Here is a 21381-nt window from a genome sequence, read left to right as displayed (position 1 = left end):
CACACACACACACACACACACACACACACACACACACACACACACACACACACACACACACACACACACACACACAGTGGTATACTATAATGTATAATTTGAATACATTGAATAATTCTCTCGGAATAACAAACATTCAAAAGAGATGATTATTTTATTTAATCTTTCATATCATTTGATTTAATTGATATAATGAATCACATCATTTAAGTCATACAACACAGCATCATTTCTTACACAGGCTGTAAACACCACCAGGTCGCTCACACACTGCACCACATCTCCAACGTGCGCCCTTGGAAATCTCGCGGTGTTCTCGCGGTGCCGGAGCGCCTGTACAGTATTTCTCTGCGTTTCTTCTGCGCGCTCACACTGAAAGCCATAAGTTCGCTGTCAGTTCAGCAGCAGGACCTTAGGGGAGAAATGGCTCAGAGAAAGGTCGCTCTCGCACTCGCAGGACTTTACATCCTGCTTTGTCAAGGTGAGTGAGCAATGATCATTATTAATACTTTGCGCAATTCATTCCATCTTTTATCATTGATATTATATTTTTTTTTCGTACAAAAGTTTTTACCTGCATCAATGTGAATAGGATGAAGTGCATTAGAAAGTGATGCTTCTGGGTTCCTATTAAACAGATTGTGGACATAATCAATCACTATTACAATCACAATGCAGCATTAAGTACTAAGAGTACTTAAGAGTAAATAAATAAAAATTAAAAATAAAAATAAAGAAAAAAGTAAAAATAAAACGAGCATTAAGCCACAAGTTCATCTATGTTCAAGTTCAGTGTTTATATACTTGGAGTTTCTCATATTGAGAATGTATTAATATAGGAAAAAACATTTCTGAATTTCTTACATTTTCAACATGACACATACAATATCTGTATACAGTAAATATACACATACAATATCTAACAGAAATCTGTTCTACTGGGGTTAAGTAACAGGGATGAGTGATGGAGATACACAGCGTTTTCTCAGTGTAATTTATGCAAGTGTCCAGCACTGACTATATTAATAGCTTTATTAACAAATAAGCATATGATTCCTATCGAGACCAGCATTGGGTGCAGTCTGGCTGTGGGTGAGAGATATGAAAATAGTAACATACCTAAGTGGCATACACTTTAGAGACCACAAGCTGGTGGTTAATGTGAGCCACTCTTAGAGCACCTTGCTTGCTTTGTGCAAAACACTAAACCATATCACAGCATAACCTAACAGCATACCAAAATATCCTCTAAAGACAGATACAATATTTTACCTGTTTAATCTTAAGCGTTTTCCCACTATCTCACATGCAGAATCCACATACTCATGATATTGGTTGATAAAAACATCTTGATAGGATCTTTTCTTATTTTAATGAGTTCTGTCGCCATATGTCAGTGATATCAGTTTCCATTGCCCTCTTTTCTTTGTTTCCAACTTCCTTTCTTATAATCCCGAAACACCTGGGTCTACTTGTGTTTGTTCCTTTTGACTTTAAGTGCTTCTTCTCATTGTGCTTATCTCCTGTTTGCTCACATTCCACTATTGTCCCTGATGTCACAGTCACATAAGGTATTCACTTCCTGTTGCATTAAACTTAAATTTTAAAGCACACTGATTAAAAATTTTATTTCTTCACGACACACTTTTTTTCCCAGCCTTGTTTTTTTTTTGCTACAAAGCTAAAATTCAACCAGCTGATTTATTTTTATCTTTAAATCAAACTTCACATGGCGTCAAAATGTCAGAGAAATAGTGAAAATATTTAAAATATTGAACATTTGCTTTCTTTGTTTTTAAAACATTAACATTTAAACTCTATAAAATGTGGTCTCAGATATAATCACCATGAATGCCTACATCTTGAGGCAAAGAAAGCTTTGTTTTCTATATTTACCTCCTTTATGGAATATCATTGGATTAGCTTTGAATACTCAATAATCTGTGATGTGATGTGATGTGATGTACTGTAATGGGATGTATTCTGATGTAATGTAGGTTTTGGCCTTTTGTTGCTTTCCAAAAAGATGTGCTGTGGAAATCTATAGTGCATTTGTCCTCTGTGTGTTTAGCATGCTATTTCCAACACCAACTGACAAACAGATTCATCCAAAGCATGCGAAACGCTTAGCCCTGAACCTCTCCGATCTGTCGGTACTCATTCAAAGGTCTGAACTAATAACCGTGACAGAGGTTAGCCCTTTACTTTCTGCTTGTTGCTATCTTTGCTACTTATAATAGAAAGCAAATCTCAAGGCTACAGTATATACAGGTAGCATCATAGCCTGCTTTGTTTAGTTTGTTTGGCTGAATATAGCAGTGAATATATTATAATACCGTATGTATCGAATGTATTTTTTTGGGTATTCAAGGTCAAATTCAGTTTGATTTCAGTGACATCCCTTTACATAAATCTGATTGGAGGTTATATTCAGATCCAGGTTGAGAAACCTTGAGAGGAACCAGTACTTCTGCTTTCACATGGAGATCACAAACGTTACTTCAAATTCAAGGGCAGCTTCAAAAAGTCACAGTGCCCACTGAATCTGTGTCCTCGCTTTTAGGCGTATCCCATTAATGCACGTCTTTACTCCCTGACTCATCATAGTTATATTGCAAAAGAATTCCACCCATATCTGTTATAAAGAGCAAATGTGTGCTCATTGACACTATCTAATTATGAGTTAAAGGCCACTCTCATAATATGGCACTGCAGCATTTCCGATATAGAGGAAACATACCATCACAAAGCACTCTTACATGAGGGCTGTGGAGCAACAATAAAGTGCTTTGTGTGAAATCTTACAATTTAGTGATAATGGTAAGAGCTTGTCTGGAAACTGAGGTACTTATACAGTGTAAAGTGTCTGGAATGCCTGTTTTCAACAGTTAAAATAGAGTAATAAAAATGTCTTAGATTACTGGTCAGAGACTTGGAATAAAGTGGTTACTATCAATGAAAGAATGCATGATTGGATGGATTTCGTTTTTTTCCATGAAGACCTGATCTCTCATTCATGCAAAAGAAAGCATTTAGTGAACATGCAGAAACAAATGAATATATGTTATTTATTTTGAATAAGTTAATGCATTATGTAAGTGAACAATTTTACTGAAATTAGAGAAAAATGTACAGTCGTGTTCTATTTACTCAGCCTCAAAGCATATTAAAGGTGGCCAGTGGAATGACCGAGAATGTCCATAGGTGTTTTTAATTCACAGTGTGTTCTGTTTTAAGATATTCCCAGTGACTGAGCTTTCAGTGAGCCTGAGTGATGGACGGCAGCTGACCTCCCATTGCAACATACAGTGTAGACCTTTACACTTTTTTGTCTATTGATTTTAGCTCATATCACACAACTTCTTTCTATTAACTTCTCTGCATTTTGTGCAATATTTCTTTAATCTGTATGCACCACCAATCTAAAAAGAAAGGGGAAATCCTTTCATATCTTCCTTCTAATGTTACTGTATAAATATGTCTGGATAATTAATTGTTGTTAATGTTAGCATGATGATATCCAGACCTCAACATGAGCAGGAAAAGCTTAGTTTCTTTTACTAGAGAGCTGCTTACTAGAGAGCACTTTGTGTTGCTGGATGAATTTGTCAGACTATTCTCACATCCCGAGTATACACATTGTAACCGGAGTGTCAGTGAGAGAAAATTGTGTCATTTAGGAATTTCCAGATTTCAGATTTCCTGGGAGTGATGTTAATCACCACATAATTATCACTTAATTATAGATGTGTATAAGTAGATCTAAATAGGATTTTTTTTAACCACAGTAACTGGAGTGATATAAGATGACTGTCTCTTTACTGTTATTACAATACAGCCAAATTCCTGCAACAGAATGCTCTGTTTAATGTAAAGATTGCTGTCTAATATTCTTTAAACAGTCTCAGGAACACGGTGTAGTGCTGTAAAAAGCAGAGCCAGATGCTAGAAAGTTTTCAGTAGCAAACTCTTTAAAAAAAAAAATCTTGACGAAGCTGATGGAGTGCCCGGTCAAATTGCTAGTGTCCCTTCTGAAAATCTGCTGAGTCTAAATTCTAGTCCAGTTATAGTAAAGCGATTGCATTCTCAAGGGCCACGTATTCCTCTGTGGTGAACTTCTGAGATGACGCCATTAGTGACCTTGAGGATGTATATTCTTTTTTTCATCATCTCCATCAGTTCTTGTTGAGATTAACAAGCAGCTGGTTACATCTGGTATCCACTTTTTCCATTCAAGATGAACATTCAGAAAGAAAATACAATCACTGTTGCTGCTCATTGAGCCATTTTACCACAATGCAAATTCTAATTTCCTTCTTAACCAGTTTTCTACTTCTGCCTACTAGGCATGTCTTTTTTGCTAAAAGTCTTCCATGTACCATTTTTAATGTAGGACTTTACATTTATTGTGTTTTACCTTGGTCAGTGTATGTATTTTTGAGCCACATTCGGCCATTAAGAAATTTTGCGATCCGGTAGACATAGATTTAGCCATCAGTTTGAAGAGGTCATTTATTCTGAATATACAGAATGAACGCTGACCCACAAAACCTTCCTTACAGAAGAGGCTCTGTGTGAGGAGCCACGCAGCAGTCAGCCGGGAAATTCCTCTATGTTTGTTTTAACCAGGGCTGTACAACCAGCTAAATGTGATTTTGTTTTCATAGCCCTTTAGTCCTGTGTCAAGATCACTAAGGTAAATTACATCAACATCTCTATGCACTTGTTAAAAAGATCCTAGTATCATAGTGTCTGTGTATGTCTGTGTGTATATCTGTAGCTCTGTAGCTGTAGCTTAAAAATGATAAGTTTCTCTTTAGTTTCTCTTAAACATATGTAACGTTATTTACAGTTGTACAAAGGTGCATTGTAGTGATGTGGTGAAGAAGTTTAGCCTGGTCTCATTTCATATAAGCAGCAACTATACCTTTACCCCAACACCCATACTCACCAACCACACACCCAAAAGGAACAACACAGATCTATTTTAGCTATTTTGTATTGCTATAGAGAATATTGGTTGTGTTCTTTGCTGCAGTCTGGGCTGCTACATGGATGGAAAAACTCTACACTGTGTTCACCTGGCCACTGTGATAAATTGCAGACCTACTGTCCAAGTGAAAGCTCCAATGTGCTTTGTGTTTTGCTTGACTCAGAGAAATGAATCAGTATATGATCAATATCCTTTTCTAATAAATTATCTAACGTTGAATGTTGTCAGTGTTTTGGTGTGCTCACAGGGTTTGGTGTTCTGTCCTCGCATAACATGTAAAAAGATAATAGTTAAGTAACCGCAAGGTAACTGTTACTCATTTCAGGTAAGAGGCATGATGTCTTTGGACTGGATTTTATTTTGCTTGATTCTTCCATTGTTTCCATACTTGTGCTTTCCTGATTGCAAAATGATCATCCATTATCGTTGACTACTAATTAATCAACCTTGTAAAAAAAAACAAAAAACTACCATCTACCTTCAGCAAGAAAAAAAAAATCTACCATCAGATTGTGCCTCAGCTGAAGTGTGTAGAGATGAGTTGTGCAGTAGGCAGTGGGATTCAGAACACGCAGCTAATGTGTTGCAACAAGCAGTTTTCCTATTTCTCTAAACAGTTCTTGGATGTTGAAGGAGGCTTTGTGAGCTTTACTCTGCTCTCATCACCAGTATTCTGTGGTTATGTCAAAAGGCTATTCTATAATGTGTGATCCTAAAGCACTGATGCCTGCTGGACTTGCTATGTTTAACTGTTGGAGAGGCTTTGCTGATGTGGTCATTTTCAATTGGCCAGCAGCAGCAAAACTGCTGCTTAAGCAATAACGATGGGCAAAGATGACATAATAGAAATGCTCTCTCTCTCTCTCTCTCTCTCTCTCTCTCTCTCTCTCTCTCTCTCTCTCTCTCTCTCTCTCTCTCTCTCTCTCTCTCTCTCTCTCTCTCAGGTAAAATTTCTGCACAACTCCTTTGTTTACTTTAGTATTTACACTAGACTTTGTCCAGTCCTGTTTATTTCTTGTTTATTCCAAAGCGACTAATTTTCATTTAATATTTTCTATTTCTTTCTTTTATTTTGCTGCTAGTTTACCTATAATAAATTCAAACACTCTTCTATTCTCTTACACTGTTGGAATTATTGAACATACTGTATCCTGAGAAATGTAAGGAATACAGAACCCTGGATGGGACTCCAGTCCATGTCAGGCAACTGTACACACTCTCAAACACTCATTTTCACATGTGAGTCCTGTTAACAATGGAATTAATGCTCCTTAGATGTAATTCCCTTGAGAAGGCCAAGGATAAAAGCTTGGAGTAAAAGTAAAGTTTGACATGTTTTGAGGGATGGTCCTCAGCAGCTGGACAGTGGTCATTACCGTTTGAAACCTAGCACATACCGATGATTAGATGGCCAGTTATGTGTGGCCTTTTGTGTCTGTGGACAGAATTTTTTTTTTCTGGTGTCATATTCAGCTGTACTGCATGGGAAAGAATGTTTGGTATGTATGTCTGAATTTGAACAAAGATTTCCCTATTTCATAATTTATATTCATAATAAAATATTTCGGTGTTCAGTGTGTAGTGTGAGCTACATTTCCACTACCATCGCATTAAAGTCTTAAATAATAGCAATGCATAATAAGACATGGTTTTTCCTGAAGTCTTGAATGAGAAGACAGAGAATTCATTTATAAACAATATGCTTTCAAATCACATGGGAGTGAGCTCATGACCACTGTTAGAAAAACAACCCAGTTTAGGACCTTATGTAATAAAAAACGTTTCTTTTTACCTGATTGAAAATCAATGTGCACCCTTAATGCTTTGGGTTGGACATTAAAGCACATGAAAACACTTTCATCTGCTGTCTTTTTGTGTACAAGGTTTACAGTAAGTACATGGAATAATTTGATTAGGTTGAGAAGCTGAGACATGACCCATTACAATGTCAGTATTTCAGCATTTGTTTTTCTTTTCTTTTCTTTTATGTCAAGCTAAGGCTTCACACTAGAATAATATCACTCCTTGTTGTGGCTGTCAATCATACACCTTAATGGAAAATCAGATCACTTTCAGACATGGGGCAAATAGTGATTTGCACACCTAAAAACATTTTAAAGTGCTAGCTTAGTCAATTAAGACACAAATACAAATAATGTAAATTCTTATGGGGAAATACAGATTACATCTAGAACACCTAAATTGTGTTCAACCCTCTGAATGAGTCCTTAAAGAAGCCTAGTTTAAGGACTGTCAGTGTTTCTCTATCAAAGAGAGTTTTAAGTAGAATTCCTTTAAGAAAGTGGACCCTATAAGAAGAAGAGGCTATTGTAGGATTACCATGTATTATACTTTGCCTCTGTGTATCTTTCTGTTAAAGGCAGGCAGCTTAAATTAAATGCTAAATGTGGATGAGTATTGTGTGGCCTGTTCACCCCTATCCCTCTCTGGTATGATTGATGAACTGAGAAAATGTCGCCTATACAGTCTTCTTTTCCAGTCTAGACAGTGTGTCTAATCTGCACAGACTCACACCTCCGGTCTTACAATTATATGTGGACACTTTTGGGGTTAGAGGTTTGTGTCAGGACTTGAATTATGAGGCCTTTTTTGCCTTCTGGCATAGCGTGATCTCCATAATGGTCATCTTATCCTGGCTGACACACTAAGGAGAGATGGCAAGCATTTTGCCCTTTCTGGTTGTTTAACACTGGGGCTCTGTCTCCCCACTGTGCCTGTGTCATACAGTAAGGTTTCCCCCAGCATTTTATGCATCATTCAGTCCCACCGAATATGTCCACCTACATATCCTTGCTTTCTATCCTCTAAAAATCTCAGTTATGTAGTTCATTTGACTTCTATTAATGTCTGGTGACAATAGAAATGCATATGTATCTCTATAACCTCACCAATTTTGGAGAATCTGTTGAGTTTGTTTTAAGCGGAATATCAGACAGCAGTGTAGCACACGGTAACAATTTACAGTGCAGCATCTGGTGTCTGTTCTTTATCTAGTCCTAGAAAAGAAAACTTCACTCTCACCCAAACACAATGTCTTCAATGTAAACGTTCTCGGCTGCTAGGAGGAAGCAAAGGCACACTATGGCAATTTGGGACTTTCCAGCCTTGGAGTCTTTTGCGTCACCAAAAAAATAAGTAATACTTAATAGTAAGAAGACTTGGGCACTGATTCAAGAGTCCATACTTTTAGCCTTGAAAGAGTGGTCTTTGGGAAACGGATGTTGATTGTAGAGAACCGGTGGGGATTACTTAGCCTTCCATCAGAAGTACAGTAGTAGAGACTCTCTCCAATCGTTATGTTCAGCTTAATAATTGATGCTTCCTGAAACACCAGTCTCTGCTGATTCCTGACATATTAGTAGCCTTTTAAGCCAGCATGATCTACAGAGCCTTTTTCGTGAATAGCTTCATTGCTCAGGAGAATTCTTGTTTACCAACAGAAGATGGAACTGACCAGTTTTTGACACATGTATGAACCAAAAAACAAACTTTAAAAGGACTTAAATATTTACTTTTAATCATGAATTCAGGTAGCTTTAGCATTATTGTATTCAGGTAACTTTAGCAAAATAGTCCCAATTTTGGATTGTCTCCCACTAGAACTAGCTGACAGCATTCTGTTGAGAGTAACTTGGCAAAGCCTTCAGAGACTCCGCTTCATATTCAATGTTAAAGGATATGTCACAATTAGTCTTTCCTGACTAATAATATACTGTATTTCATTGTGTATACTGAGGCAGAGGTCCAAAAGGAAATATGGCACACTTACTAAGTAACAATAGAATGTGGTAGATGATACACTAAAAGAAATAATAAAAGGAAGCATTGTCTTGTTGCTCAATTTCTCAACATATGATTAGAGAAAAGTGTTAATTAGTTTCATTTGAAATCTGGCTTCTGTTGTTTGTCTGTCAGCACCAAAAAATCCTGAATTGCCTTCCGATGTTGTTACTCTGAAGAATAAAACTGAATGTGTTTGACTTCTTTGTCTATTTCTAGTTATATCATTATCAGTTAATTGGCTTAATTAAAGAGATTCATTACAATTGTTTTGCATGGCCACCTATTTATTGGGAAGGTGTGTAGCAATTATATTAGAATGACTACCTGATTATTCAGTCACACTTGAAGTGGCTTTAATGATACATTAAAAACAATATCCAATATCCATCAAGAACAGCATCTGAGTCTGCTGTGATGTGTCCAACTGACAACAGCAAGAATTTCTCTCTATACAAACTATGAGCGCATCTTTTTGTCGTTTTACAAACAATCCGTTCTATCTTTCAGTGATGCATTCCATTTACGAGACCTAAATAGATTGAAATGTAAGAAAACGCTAGTGTTTTGTTATTTTTATCCATGGATTCCAATGCCTTTAATAGCCAAACACTGTGCCACAGCAAAAGAACAGTTCCTTTGGAATGCTCAAAGGTATGAAATGCAGTTCATTGAATCATGCCAGTGTCTGCTACACCAAAAAAGGACTGAGCTGCTCACTTGTGATTCATCACGTTGTCTCCAGCAATTACTTCCAGAGGTTAGCTATCTTTAGAGCCAAGACCCTCTCTTCCATTGAGACATTTTCATTGCATAGCCAATTCTTCTTGGAGGAAGCCATTTAACAATGTATGTAATGGCATAGCACAAATTCTGGCTGATTGGTTTGTTCTCATACACTACTTCTGTAGTTATTTATACTTTTTCCTGCTTTGACAAGGGTTCAGTGCAAGGCTTTTTTTTGACGTGGGAAAACTTGATAGAAGGGAAGTAGAGGAGCATGGGACAAGGCACGATTGGAAAGTCCTCGGAGACCAGCACTGAGTGCACTTAAGATGTACTAGTGGCTAACAAGCTGTACTGTACATGAGAAACTGACCAAACTCCACATGAAGTCAAAAGTCAATTACAACAGAAGTCATTTATAGCAAGGGTTTTTTTTAAATGAAATAATAAAAAAAAACGGCAATTATCAATTTGGTCATTAAATATACCAAACAAAAAAATTCCAAACAGTAAATACAGTATATCCACCCACCCTATTTCTGTACTGCTTATCTTATACAAGGCTGTGGGGAATCTGGGGCCCATCCCAGGGGACTCAATGCAGAATACACCCTGGAACCATTGCATGGCACAACCTATTTACACATACACACCTATTTACACACTACAGACAGTTTAGAGATGCCAATCAGTCCACAATGCATTTCTTTGGAATGGGGGAAAAAACAGGGTATCTGGAGGAAATTCCTGAAGCACTCCACACACACAGGGTGGAGACAGGAACCAAACCCCCATTAACAAACATGCATGTATTATATTCAAGCATGTATATGTTTCTCTGCAATGTCTTCTCTCAGTTATGTGACAATTTAACCTGCTGTGGCTGACCCACTAATGGTCACCATGTGTTAGGCCATAGGTCATTGATGTGGTTTCCTTCTTTTGTCATGAGGGAGTGTGTGTGTGAGATCAGCAGCTGCTTACATTAGTATGTTCTCACTGTTCATAAAAAAATCCAAAATTCCTGCTGCTTCCAAGTGGAAACTAACAGTAGAGTGCTAAAATTCAGCCTCGGCAATCAAAATAAATAAATAAATAAATAAATAAATAAATAAATAAATAAATAAATAAATAAATAAAGACATTGGTGCAATTTATTTGGCCTTGAGACCATGTTATTAAGCCTTATTTCAGCAGCAGCCGTAATTCAGTCCTCCTTACCTGAATATAGGAAAACGCCCATGTGGGCCAATTTACATACAAATATTCCTGGGATCAAGTTTTGCTATTATTGTGTTCTTTTGCTATAGTACACTTATCAATATCCCACCCTGTAATGTTGCATAGAGTAAGATAGATTCCTCTTTAGGATCTGCTTGCTCTCAAGGTTTCTTCCTTATAAGTCCTCAAGAATTTTTTCTTTGCCGTGGTGCTTATTAGATCTGTTTTTTTAAAGGCACATGGTAGCATTGTCAATTGTTAGTTACAGTAAATTCAATTTATTTATTACAGAAATCCATTTATAGATTTTGATTTGTCCCTAATAATCAAGCCAGAGGTGACAGGAAACGCTCCCTGGGACAACATGTGGAATAAATATTAAGACATAAAAGGAAACTCATCATGTTTTGGGTGAAGTCAGCATTCATCCACAGATGTATACTATAGAGTCACACAGCGCTACAGTATGTGTATTGAACAGGTCTTCACTATGAGCATCAGAGTCATTTTTGATTTCATTAGATTTTTTTTTATATCACAGACAATATCACAGTGAGATTATCCTGTTTAGTGGTTTTATGTGATTTCCATGGATATATTTAAGATTACAAGATTTAAGATTATTAAGATTTTTTTTTATTGCAGTTCGGTATTCTTTTCTGTTCTTTAGCGAATCTGTTTTTTACCAGGTAAGTATTCATGCACTAGCCTAAATACTGTAGGTAGTCAACATTCTGCTTGTTTGTGCTTTTGAAAATACTTCTTACACAAATTAAATTGTTTACTTGATTATAGTTTAGAGAATTAGACCAACTCATTTGGATAAAGATTGTGGATGGTAAAAAACAAAAATAACTTAATGAGTGGGTGCTAGTCAGGAGCTTCTACAGAAAAATACTGGCTACTTGGTCATATTTCTGAGTGACCTGGCATAGAATAAACAACTAAATATTTTCATGTACATCTCTGATACAAGACTTGCCATTAATTGTTTAGAGATGAATGCCTTCATTTTTCAGATTCTGAATATGTGATGGTAACATAAGATCTTGAGTCTACTCTGGGTTGGTATACACATTGGATAAGCCATCGGTACATTGCATGGTAGTGTGCGAAACACATTCACAGCTAGAGAACAAGTGAAACTCCCAGCATTAACCTGATCTCAGGATCAAATCAGTGATTCTAGAGCTGTGACATGACAAACTTAATCACTAAACCATGGAAAAGATAAGCAAAGATTTTGGAATATATATATATATATATATATATATATATATATATATATATATATATATATATATATATATATATATATAAACAATTGTACACAGAACTGTCCAATAAAAGGCCTTATGATTAATGTCTGTCATAGATAATCTGTGTGATTTCATTCAAATAAACACAGCTGGTTACAGAATGTATCACATGGAGTTAGCTTTGCTTCAAATATCTCATACCCTTTCCATGTGAATGTCACTCACACCTGATACAGTTTATTATTAGACAAGTAAAATGTCAGCTATGACAAAGCCGCACATGATATCACTCCCAAATAAATCTCCTCAATGGGGCTGTGGCTATTTCTTATTTTAAATAAGTATATCACAATTCTGTTTAATGCTGTTTTGGATGATGGACACACCACAATTTAACCCTTATCATGAATTAATTAAGAATGGTGTTATTTAACAAATAAACACATTATCGTTGATCTATTTATTTACTATTTGTGGAAGAAGTTAAAGGATACAGTTGTTCCATTATATTTTTCTCCACAGGAAAATCTTCAAGCCGTAAGACATTTTTTTTCTCCCAAATTGTGTTTTCTCAATAACAAATGACATGTTTTGTATTTATATGTACTTCAAGAAGGAGTTTAGTTGAGGTTAGTGAGATACAATAGAAAAGCCAGTAAGGTAATGACTGTTTATGGCTGATACAGTATAATGAAAGTGATAACAGGGCCGAACTTTTTTTATGGACATCCAACATTAAATGTTGCTACAACTGGTAAAAAGTAATGAATTAATTAATTCAAAAGTTTCCAATGTTTGCAAAATCAATTTGGTATGTTACAGGAGAATCAGCTTTGGACTGGTAACAGTAACTCCACACAGTCATTAAAAAGTGGTATTGTGCAATCTTTAGTATTTATATATAATACTTTAATAAAATGCCAATGTTTGTGTGTGACTACAGCTCCAGTCCTTTTTTAGTCAAACTCCTCCTGTAGCAACAGCAGCAGGAGCAGCAGCAGGAATACAGTGTTTATGCTCATAGTTACAGATATGACACACTAACTGCAGGTCTCCCATTTCTTAAGGCTCTTTGGCAGAAGAATACGCATACTGTTGATTTGTAGAACCAGAGAAACGGCAAAATATTTGTGCTATTTGTATTATTAGAAGGATACTGTTCTTCTTCCTGATGTTCTAAAACACAAAGCATCACAGGAAGTTGGAGCTTTAGATTTGGGGTGGTGCTCTTCATCCAGGGCCTGTTCTCAGTTCTACACAAATACTTACATACTGACATCCTTCCATATCACTTTAGATGGTTCAGCATCTATCACTAAAGCTGTGTGATTTTTGTAAAGATATGCACCACTGAGTACTTGCTATAAGTATTTGTGCTTTGTTACAATTTTTTCCACACTGAGTTGGTGCACATATTTTTGGTACTATTTTTGGGGGAAGTCGTGGCCTAATGGTTAGAGAGTCTGACTCGTAACCCGAAGGTTGTGGGTACGAGTCTCGGGCCGGCCACAACTTAGGTGCCCTTGAGCAAGGCACCGAACTCCCCCAACTGCTCCCCGGGCGCCGCAGCATAAATGGCTGCCCACTGCTCCGGGTGTGTGTTCACGGTGTGTGTGTGTTCACTGCTGTGTGTGTGCACTTTGGATGGGTTACATGCAGAGAACGAATTCTGAGGTCACCATACACCATACTCATACCGTATGTCACGTCACCTTATACTTGTTCATACTGATACTAATGCTGACATGAGTACCCTACTTACTATGTACTAATCAAACAGAAACATCAAATATTTTATTTAATGCTGTTTATGTTTTCTGGTTTAAACAGTTCCACTGTAAAACTACATACTGTATAGTACTAGGTTGATTATGACTTTATTTTAGCTCGTCGGGTCGCAGTGGAGAGGAGCGGGTCCTGAAATCACTTCTGCACAGCTGTAGTATTATGCAGTATGTTTTTGTAGTATTTTTTAGATATATATTTTTAACTGCATTATAATTCCATGTTGTAAATGACCATTATTGGCTGATCTTCAAGGACAACATACTGGCTAAGAACAAGGTTATAAATGCTAAGTGTTTTCAGCTCCAGGTTCTTATCAGGTCATCAGGAAAATACTGTAGTTCCTCCTCTTGATAATTTTCGCTCAGCACAGTTTGCAATAATGTTGTTAATTTCTCTTTACAGCCATATGGCTGTTTGTGTGTAAGATAAGTCACGATAACTTTATTAATCCCAAAACTAATTTGTTTGTATGGCATTAGTACAACAACATAACACCACACAGTGTGATGTGGTTACAAATGATGGTATAAACAGCATTCTTTTATGATTAAATGAGTAAATAAGATGATGAGTGTGGTATTTCATGGATGCCATTCTAAACCAATACACCATTTATGATGCCTAGTCAGACCCTTCAGGATTTTATGATTTTGCAGCTGCATAATGCAGAAAAAATTGAAATCAAGCAAGCTCAGCATGATTCTGAATGGCCTCCGATTACTGCAACGTACAGTTATCATAGAAAAGAATGGGTAGTAGTCTAAAAGAAGAAACATGTGCATGCAGTTTTTCCAATTCAATTTAGTTCTCTGCAAAAAAAAAAGCACAAAACACACTGCAGGTTGCATCACAAAAAAAAAGGAGAAGAAACAAGTAATGTATGTTTGTCAGAACAATCACAAAAATACTCCTACAGGGATTTCTGTAGTTTGGAGTCGAACCTGAGAAGCTTTATTTCGATTATATACGTTATTTGTTGAGAGTCGCACCTCTAGAGAGCTGTAATGCTTATATTCCTTTTTAGTTGGGCCAGTGCCAAGGTACATGTGGGGCCCATGGAAGGATTTACGCCAGCTCTTCAGTGTTCTGTATGAGCACATGGCAGTGGAGATGGTGTCCTTGTAGGGATTTGGGTAAGTGGGATTTAGGGAATGTTTGATCATGTTAAATGGATAAGATATTGGAGCATTCAGGCTGGGTTCAGAGGTGTCTCAGTTGTCGTAGTTGTCACTGTGTGTGAACAGGAAAGGATTCTGTACAAGCACTATCCAAGCCACAATTATTCTTTTGTCTGAGTCTTACATCAGTTTGCAGTTTCGCTAGTTAGTCTGTCTGTAATTACGGCTTCACTCCGAACGATCTGTGACTTTTTGTCCTTCGAATTTAAATATCTGTTTTCCCTGGGAATAACAGACACATCACCTCTGACCAATTTTAAATACAATCTGTATTTTTGAGATACGCTGCTGGATAACAGCATCCACAAGCCAATGCATGAGACAAGTTCACAGGTATTTAACAAACCTACTGTATTGTTTAGCGCTTTTTGGTCACCTTTAGTTTTTCACTGTTTACTTGTGTCATGTTCATGTTGTTGTCTAGCCTTGTAATTTCCTGTTCATTTTTATAGGTCTGTGTGTTTCCTTTTGTTTTGCTCTATGTAGTTTACAGTTTTATGGTTTTTCTGTGCTTGAATCCACCTCCACTATCATTAAAATATCAAAATCATTGTTCATATTACAATTACAATAAGAAATATGTAATTTACAAAAGAAAATTTCTCCACAGAACAAAAGAATGATCTAACATGTTTATATGCTGTAATTCAAATACAGGAAATTCAGATTCAAATTCTTTTGTCAGCATCCAAAGATGTCTATAGTTCTAACAATGACAAGGACACACACACACACACACACACACACACACACACACACACACACACACACACACACACACACACACACATATTGTAGCCCACACTTTCCTGTCCCACAAGGTTACTTCTGATGTGTCTTTGTCATTTTTGTAATTAATCTGAAACACCAGCTTGTCATTAACCTTGTAAAAATGAATAAATAGTATCCTTGCTTTATAACTAAACATGTCATGATACAGCACAGTACATGGCTTTATAATGAATAGTGGCACAATGTAGTTATGTTCTTCATAGAAAGTATTACAAAGTCAACCATGTATCTTGTAGTATATCTTATGTTTGTGATAAACACTAACTAATTTCTTTTTTTCTTCTCTCTTTCTGAACATCACGTGAGGCTCCATGAATGACTTTCTTTTTTCAGTCCCTAGCTGTTGCCAATTACGCTCCTCTGGCCTCTCTTCGCCTGTCAGTACCGACAGAATAAGAGGGTTACTCATTTCCCTCAGTCCAAAAAAAAACCCATGAGCCTATTCTGAGCAAAAGCAACACTGGGGTAAATCGTTCAAAGGAAAAGGGTCTGACACTGGGGTCACTGCTGTGTTACAGTGGATGAAGCGAGAAATGATGCTTTATTCATGCTTTATTGTACTTTACACGCAAAGCCACAGACACTTTAATGTATCAAAATATTAATACATTCCTTTTCTTCTATTCTATAGTCAGTGGACTAGCACACTTCTCTGTTACTGCTGTACTTTGTACCGTTCGTCAGTGCTTTTAGTGCGTTCACCATCGGTACAACATCAAAGAGAATTGATTGTTGCTGAAAATGTCGTTGTAATACACAACCTTGTGTTTAGGGATATTCCAGTTTCTGTTTTTCCTCTTCACTGAAGGCAGAGCAGGTCTGATGGACAAAACAATGCTGGCCAGTCCCGAACTAACGTCGCTAATGCACAGGAAATGCTTTTGTTGGGGAAAACTAATTAAATTTCTTTAATGGAAGGACATCTTTCACGTTCAGTTTCCATCTCGCAGCGCCAGCTGAAGGGAAAGAGAGCTCTATATTCATTGTTGACTGTGAGCTTAAAGAGCCACTCATGCACATAATAACAACATCAGAAGAGAATTTTACTACAGCGGGTATAATTTCAAATCTCTAATCTGCTTGACTTTCTTTAATGGCCAGTGTTTTTATATAGGTATATGTTTTATCTCAAACAATTAGATCTACAGTCTCAAGCTGTTTGGTACTTACTGTATATGGGGGGAAAAAAGCAGCAGATTTCCAGCGACATGAACAGTGGGTCACTATACTGTGTTGTAAATCAAGCCTTTATTCTGGCTGAGGAGGGACACACTGAAATGTTGCACATTAATACACACATGGGTGGGCTCAATGGATTCCACTCATAGCATTTCCCCTCATCTGCTACTTATCACTCTTTTTTTTGCCGTGCTCCCACCATATCCAGCATTTGTTATGGGAACGTCGTCAGTGTATGGTAAAAACAGCGTACATGTGCTTCGTACACATGTAGGAATTTTCTGTTTTCATTCCATCACTGATCAGTCATCAACAATTAAATTCCATTTTACATCTGACACGCAGTTCGATAGTCTATTTAAAACTTTCCTTGTGGTTGACTGACTCTGTGTGTGTGTATGTGTGTGTGTGTGTGTACAGTCTGGGCCAAGTTGGAGGTCAGCATGGAAGACAGGATAGAGGTGTTCCTGGATGATGTGGCAGAGATCCCCTGCATATATGAAATAAATGGATCTGCCAGTTCACCGACGATACAGTGGTTTGTGGTAAGCCAAATATTTAGATATGTTGTCATTACTTTTCTCATAAACATTTTTAAACGTTCTGATATAAACAAATTTTCTATATTCATGGGCTGAAGAACTAACACACTATTGACGTCCTCTTTATTTAAATATATATTTTATTTCTTTAATGCTTTAGAAATCAGTTGGTAGAAGCAAAGTGCGACTCTACCAGAAAGACGACAGCGGGGCGATTGTCGAACGAGACACTGGTTTCTCAGGGAGGATCAATGTCTCTTACTCTCAGGAAGGCATGATGAGAAGCTCTATTCTGACCATCAATGCTGTACGAGTCTTTGATGTACAAGATTTCATCTGCCAAGTGAACGTGGAGGGAAGCATTGAAGAGGGACACACACGACTTCTAGTGTTCAGTAAGATAAGGCCAACCTGCAGGAGTGGCACTTGATTATGAATAGCACTGGAAAATATTTAAACCAAGCCAAAGGCAGTGGATGTAACTTAAGGAGTGAATGTGCAGCTATAAAAAAATGCAGCTCATGTGGGTGTTATGGGGAATGAGGTTGTGACTCAGAAATGCAACGCGGCAGGGATAAACAGGGAAGACGTAAACAAAAGCACATGGCACAAGACTCAACTGCCGGAACATGTCTAAGAACATGTCCGGAAAATGTCCAAACGTGATCCAGACTATATATATATAATGTGGGCGTGTGGGTGTGTGTCTACATATAATGAAATACCCCTTTAATAACGTGTCTCTATCCTTTCTCCTTTAGATGCTCCATCTTTCCCTGTTATTGAAGCGGAAACTTATGCCTCAGTTGCAGATGCTCTGACCAAGGTAACAGATTATATCTGTGTTCACATGATTAAGTACAGTTCCCTGAAGAAAGGTGTGCTACATGTTTATAACACAAAAAGAAGACTCTATACACCACTTCAAATAGAGGATGTCACATGGAATAGCAGCACATTTAAAGGGACTTTGGTTTTAGCGCTACTTAGTGACAGTCAAACGATTTTCTGAGAGGGAAAATCATGTCATGGGTGATGTATTAATTAACATGCAAAACATACTAAATAAAATGGTGCCTTTCAGATTGCAACCTGCGAGGTCAGGAATGGTTTCCCTACCCCCAAGATCACATGGTACAAAGGCAGAACTCCTTTATACACCTCAGAGGATGGTAAGTACGGCATCACAAAGTCTTAAACGTCATGTAGATTTTCATTCGGTAACCAGTTGTCTCTCTGCTTCTGCTTTAGTCGATGTGAAGAACAGATTGACTGTAAATTCCAATGGCTTGTACACAGTACACAGTGAGCTGTACCTTACAGTAGTAAAGGAGGACATAGATGCACAATTCTACTGCGAGGTCACCTACTTTGTTCCTGGGGCAGAGAAAATGATAGAATCCAAACAGATCAACATCACAGTTCACTGTAAGAAATTTCTTATATATTTCTCTGAATTAGTGATAAATAGAACATCCGTTTCCACAGCACATTTACCACTAAAGAGAAATAGCCATTATCGTACCTAAATGTAACTTCTGCTGGATATAATCAGATTATAGATTATATATGTTTTGCTGTGTTGAGTTCATTTCATTTTACTGCCATGATAAGCAAAAGTGCAGTGCAGGAAAAGCTTGACTTTTTATACCTGTTAATGTCATCATCACAGATCCAACATCGAAAGTTACAGTGTTCCGGGATTCCCCACAGCACCTGGTTAAAGAAGGTGACACTGTTGAAATAAGATGTGAAGGAGATGGGAACCCTCAGCCAGTCAAAACCTTCACGCACAACAATGTAAGAAGTCTTTTGTTTAAAAAATGCTGTAATTCAAACCAATCCATACTGAAGTTTTATAGTACTAGGTCAAGGCAGTTGACTTATTGTAGGGCAAAGACAGAAACATAGTTCATAGCCATAAATGTTGTGTTTTCAGAGGTTTCACAGAAAGTTTCCTTCATTTATCATTTATTCTCATATTGAATATTGTCAATATTGTGAATTTCTGAAACTGATCAGCTTTTATAACATAAGAAGAGTAATAGCTACCTTTGGTTTCCTCGGCATGTGTGCTGCAACTAATGTTACAACACATTGTCTTACTCAAATCAGTCTGGAGACGACTTCTTTTCTAAGGTTTTTTGTTGATTTTCATCAAATTTAGTTACATGTCTTGGAATTATGTGTAGATCATTTGAAGAATAGAGGTATTGAAAAACTTGGGGTGGGCTTGGGGTGCAAACGTATGCACTTAATTGTAGAGAAAAGCTTGCCAAATTTGTACTTAATACTGACTAATTTCTTCTCTTCGTTACAGGAAGAGCTTAGCAACTCATTTGAGAATATGGTGGTCTTGCATAACGTGACTCGAAAAAATAGCGGCTTATACGAATGCAGCAGTTTGGATACAACAACTTACGAAAGCATCGTGGGCAACTTGACCCTTATGGTGCACTGTGAGTAAAAATGAACACCCTGGCAACCGTGGCTTGTTTGCTAATACAGTATAGTCCTTTGTTTTCATGCTCTTTTTGTTCTTGCAGTTTTGGATCCTATTGTGATCACTCCTGAGAATCCATATAGTCTGGATGAAGGACAGGATCTGTCTCTGAACTGCAATGCCCTTTCCTCTCTGCCCACACATGCATTTTGGTACAAGGTAAACTTTCTGATTTGCACAGATTTTAGTGTGTGCAGTTCAGTGATAAGGGAATGGTTGGTTTAGTTGCAAAAGACCAACTATGATTGGAGGTAAAATACAATCCACAAGAAATTGGGGACATGTGACATGGATGTGTTGAGATTAATGGGTAACAATATGTTTGGAATAAACTTTTTGATTAACTCTTTTTACCAGAACATTTTCAATAAGTACATGCAATTGATAAAAAAATCTGATATTAAAATAGTCAGGATGCTGATGACTTTTAGTGTGAGAGGTTTTTACCATTGTTGATAATCTTACAAAGAATTTTTATGAAGACAACGCATACAAATTTTAAATGTTTATGAGCAAGCACTTTGGGCAGATCAGAAAGCAGAAAAAAGTTTGATATCATGATTTACTTAGAAGAAAACTGTTGTTTTTTTTGGAAATTCTCTATAAATATATTGCCCCACGGGGGGCACGGTGGCTTAGTGGTTAGCACGTTTGCCTAACACCTCCAGGGTTGGGGGTTCGATTCCCGCCTCCGCCTTGTGTGTGTGGAGTTTGCATGTTCTCCCCGTGCCTCGGGGGTTTCCTCAGGGTTCTCCGGTTTCCTCCCCCGGTCCAAAGACATGCATGGTAGGTTGATTGGCATCTCTGGGAAATTGTTCGTAGTGTGTGATTGTGTGAGTGAATGAGAGTGTGTGTGTGCCCTGTGATGGGTTGGCACTCTGTCCAGGGTGTATCCTGCCTTGATGCCCAATGACGCCTGTGATAGGCACAGGCTCCTCGTGACCAGAGAAGTTTGGATAAGCGGTAGAAAATGAATGAATTAATGAATATTGCCCCAAGTTGGCTCTGTAAAATCATAAATACTTAACATTTCCTATGTTCTTAAACCTAAATTCTTAAAAACCCAAGTGTTTATCTTTATATGGGCCATAAACCTCCACTGTGGAATGTGACATGACAAAGAAATTCAATGTGAAATTTCAAATTGAATTAATATACAACAGCTACAAAATCATGATGAGTGATGAACTCATTTGGAGATATAATAAAGTATTACATTTTTTGAATAAACCATCATTCATATCTTATGTTGTAAATAATTGTAAAGGTTTAGACTAAGCTGTGTGTGAATGTGTGCAGGACGATGTGCTGTTGAAGGAAGACAATGTGCTGACGTTAAACAACGCCTCCTTTGCCACAGCAGGGAAATATCTTTGTGAAATTGTGGCACTTGAGCTTC

At 37.3% G+C, this 21381-nt stretch overlaps 1 protein-coding gene across 5 annotated transcripts in view; it reads left to right on the top strand.

Moving 5' to 3' along the window:
* Positions 1-219: 219 nt before the first annotated feature.
* The window catches only part of mcamb (melanoma cell adhesion molecule b), a 33610-nt gene continuing 12448 nt past the window's right edge, over positions 220-21381 (top strand). For 2 of the 5 annotated variants that reach the window (XM_047821011.1, XM_027173999.2), the window contains exons 1-10: positions 292-481; positions 17358-17482; positions 17640-17874; positions 18241-18305; positions 18564-18651; positions 18731-18907; positions 19152-19279; positions 19800-19938; positions 20026-20141; positions 21282-21381. The exon at positions 21282-21381 is cut by the window's right edge and continues 42 nt beyond it. In XM_047821011.1, the coding sequence (XP_047676967.1) occupies positions 424-481; positions 17358-17482; positions 17640-17874; positions 18241-18305; positions 18564-18651; positions 18731-18907; positions 19152-19279; positions 19800-19938; positions 20026-20141; positions 21282-21381 (1231 nt within the window). In that variant the 5' untranslated portion in view covers positions 292-423. Of the gene's footprint in view, positions 482-17357; positions 17483-17639; positions 17875-18240; positions 18306-18563; positions 18652-18730; positions 18908-19151; positions 19280-19799; positions 19939-20025; positions 20142-21281 lie in introns of all 5 variants that reach the window. The other 3 variants (XM_027174001.2, XR_007144447.1, XM_027174000.2) reach the window with 3 other exon arrangements.

The sequence above is a fragment of the Tachysurus fulvidraco genome, chromosome 11, assembly GCF_022655615.1.
Source record: "Tachysurus fulvidraco isolate hzauxx_2018 chromosome 11, HZAU_PFXX_2.0, whole genome shotgun sequence".
NCBI classification, from domain to species: domain Eukaryota; kingdom Metazoa; phylum Chordata; class Actinopteri; order Siluriformes; family Bagridae; genus Tachysurus; species Tachysurus fulvidraco.
Note: the sequence above shows the minus strand (reverse complement) of the source record. Positions and strands in the feature narration are given on the sequence as shown.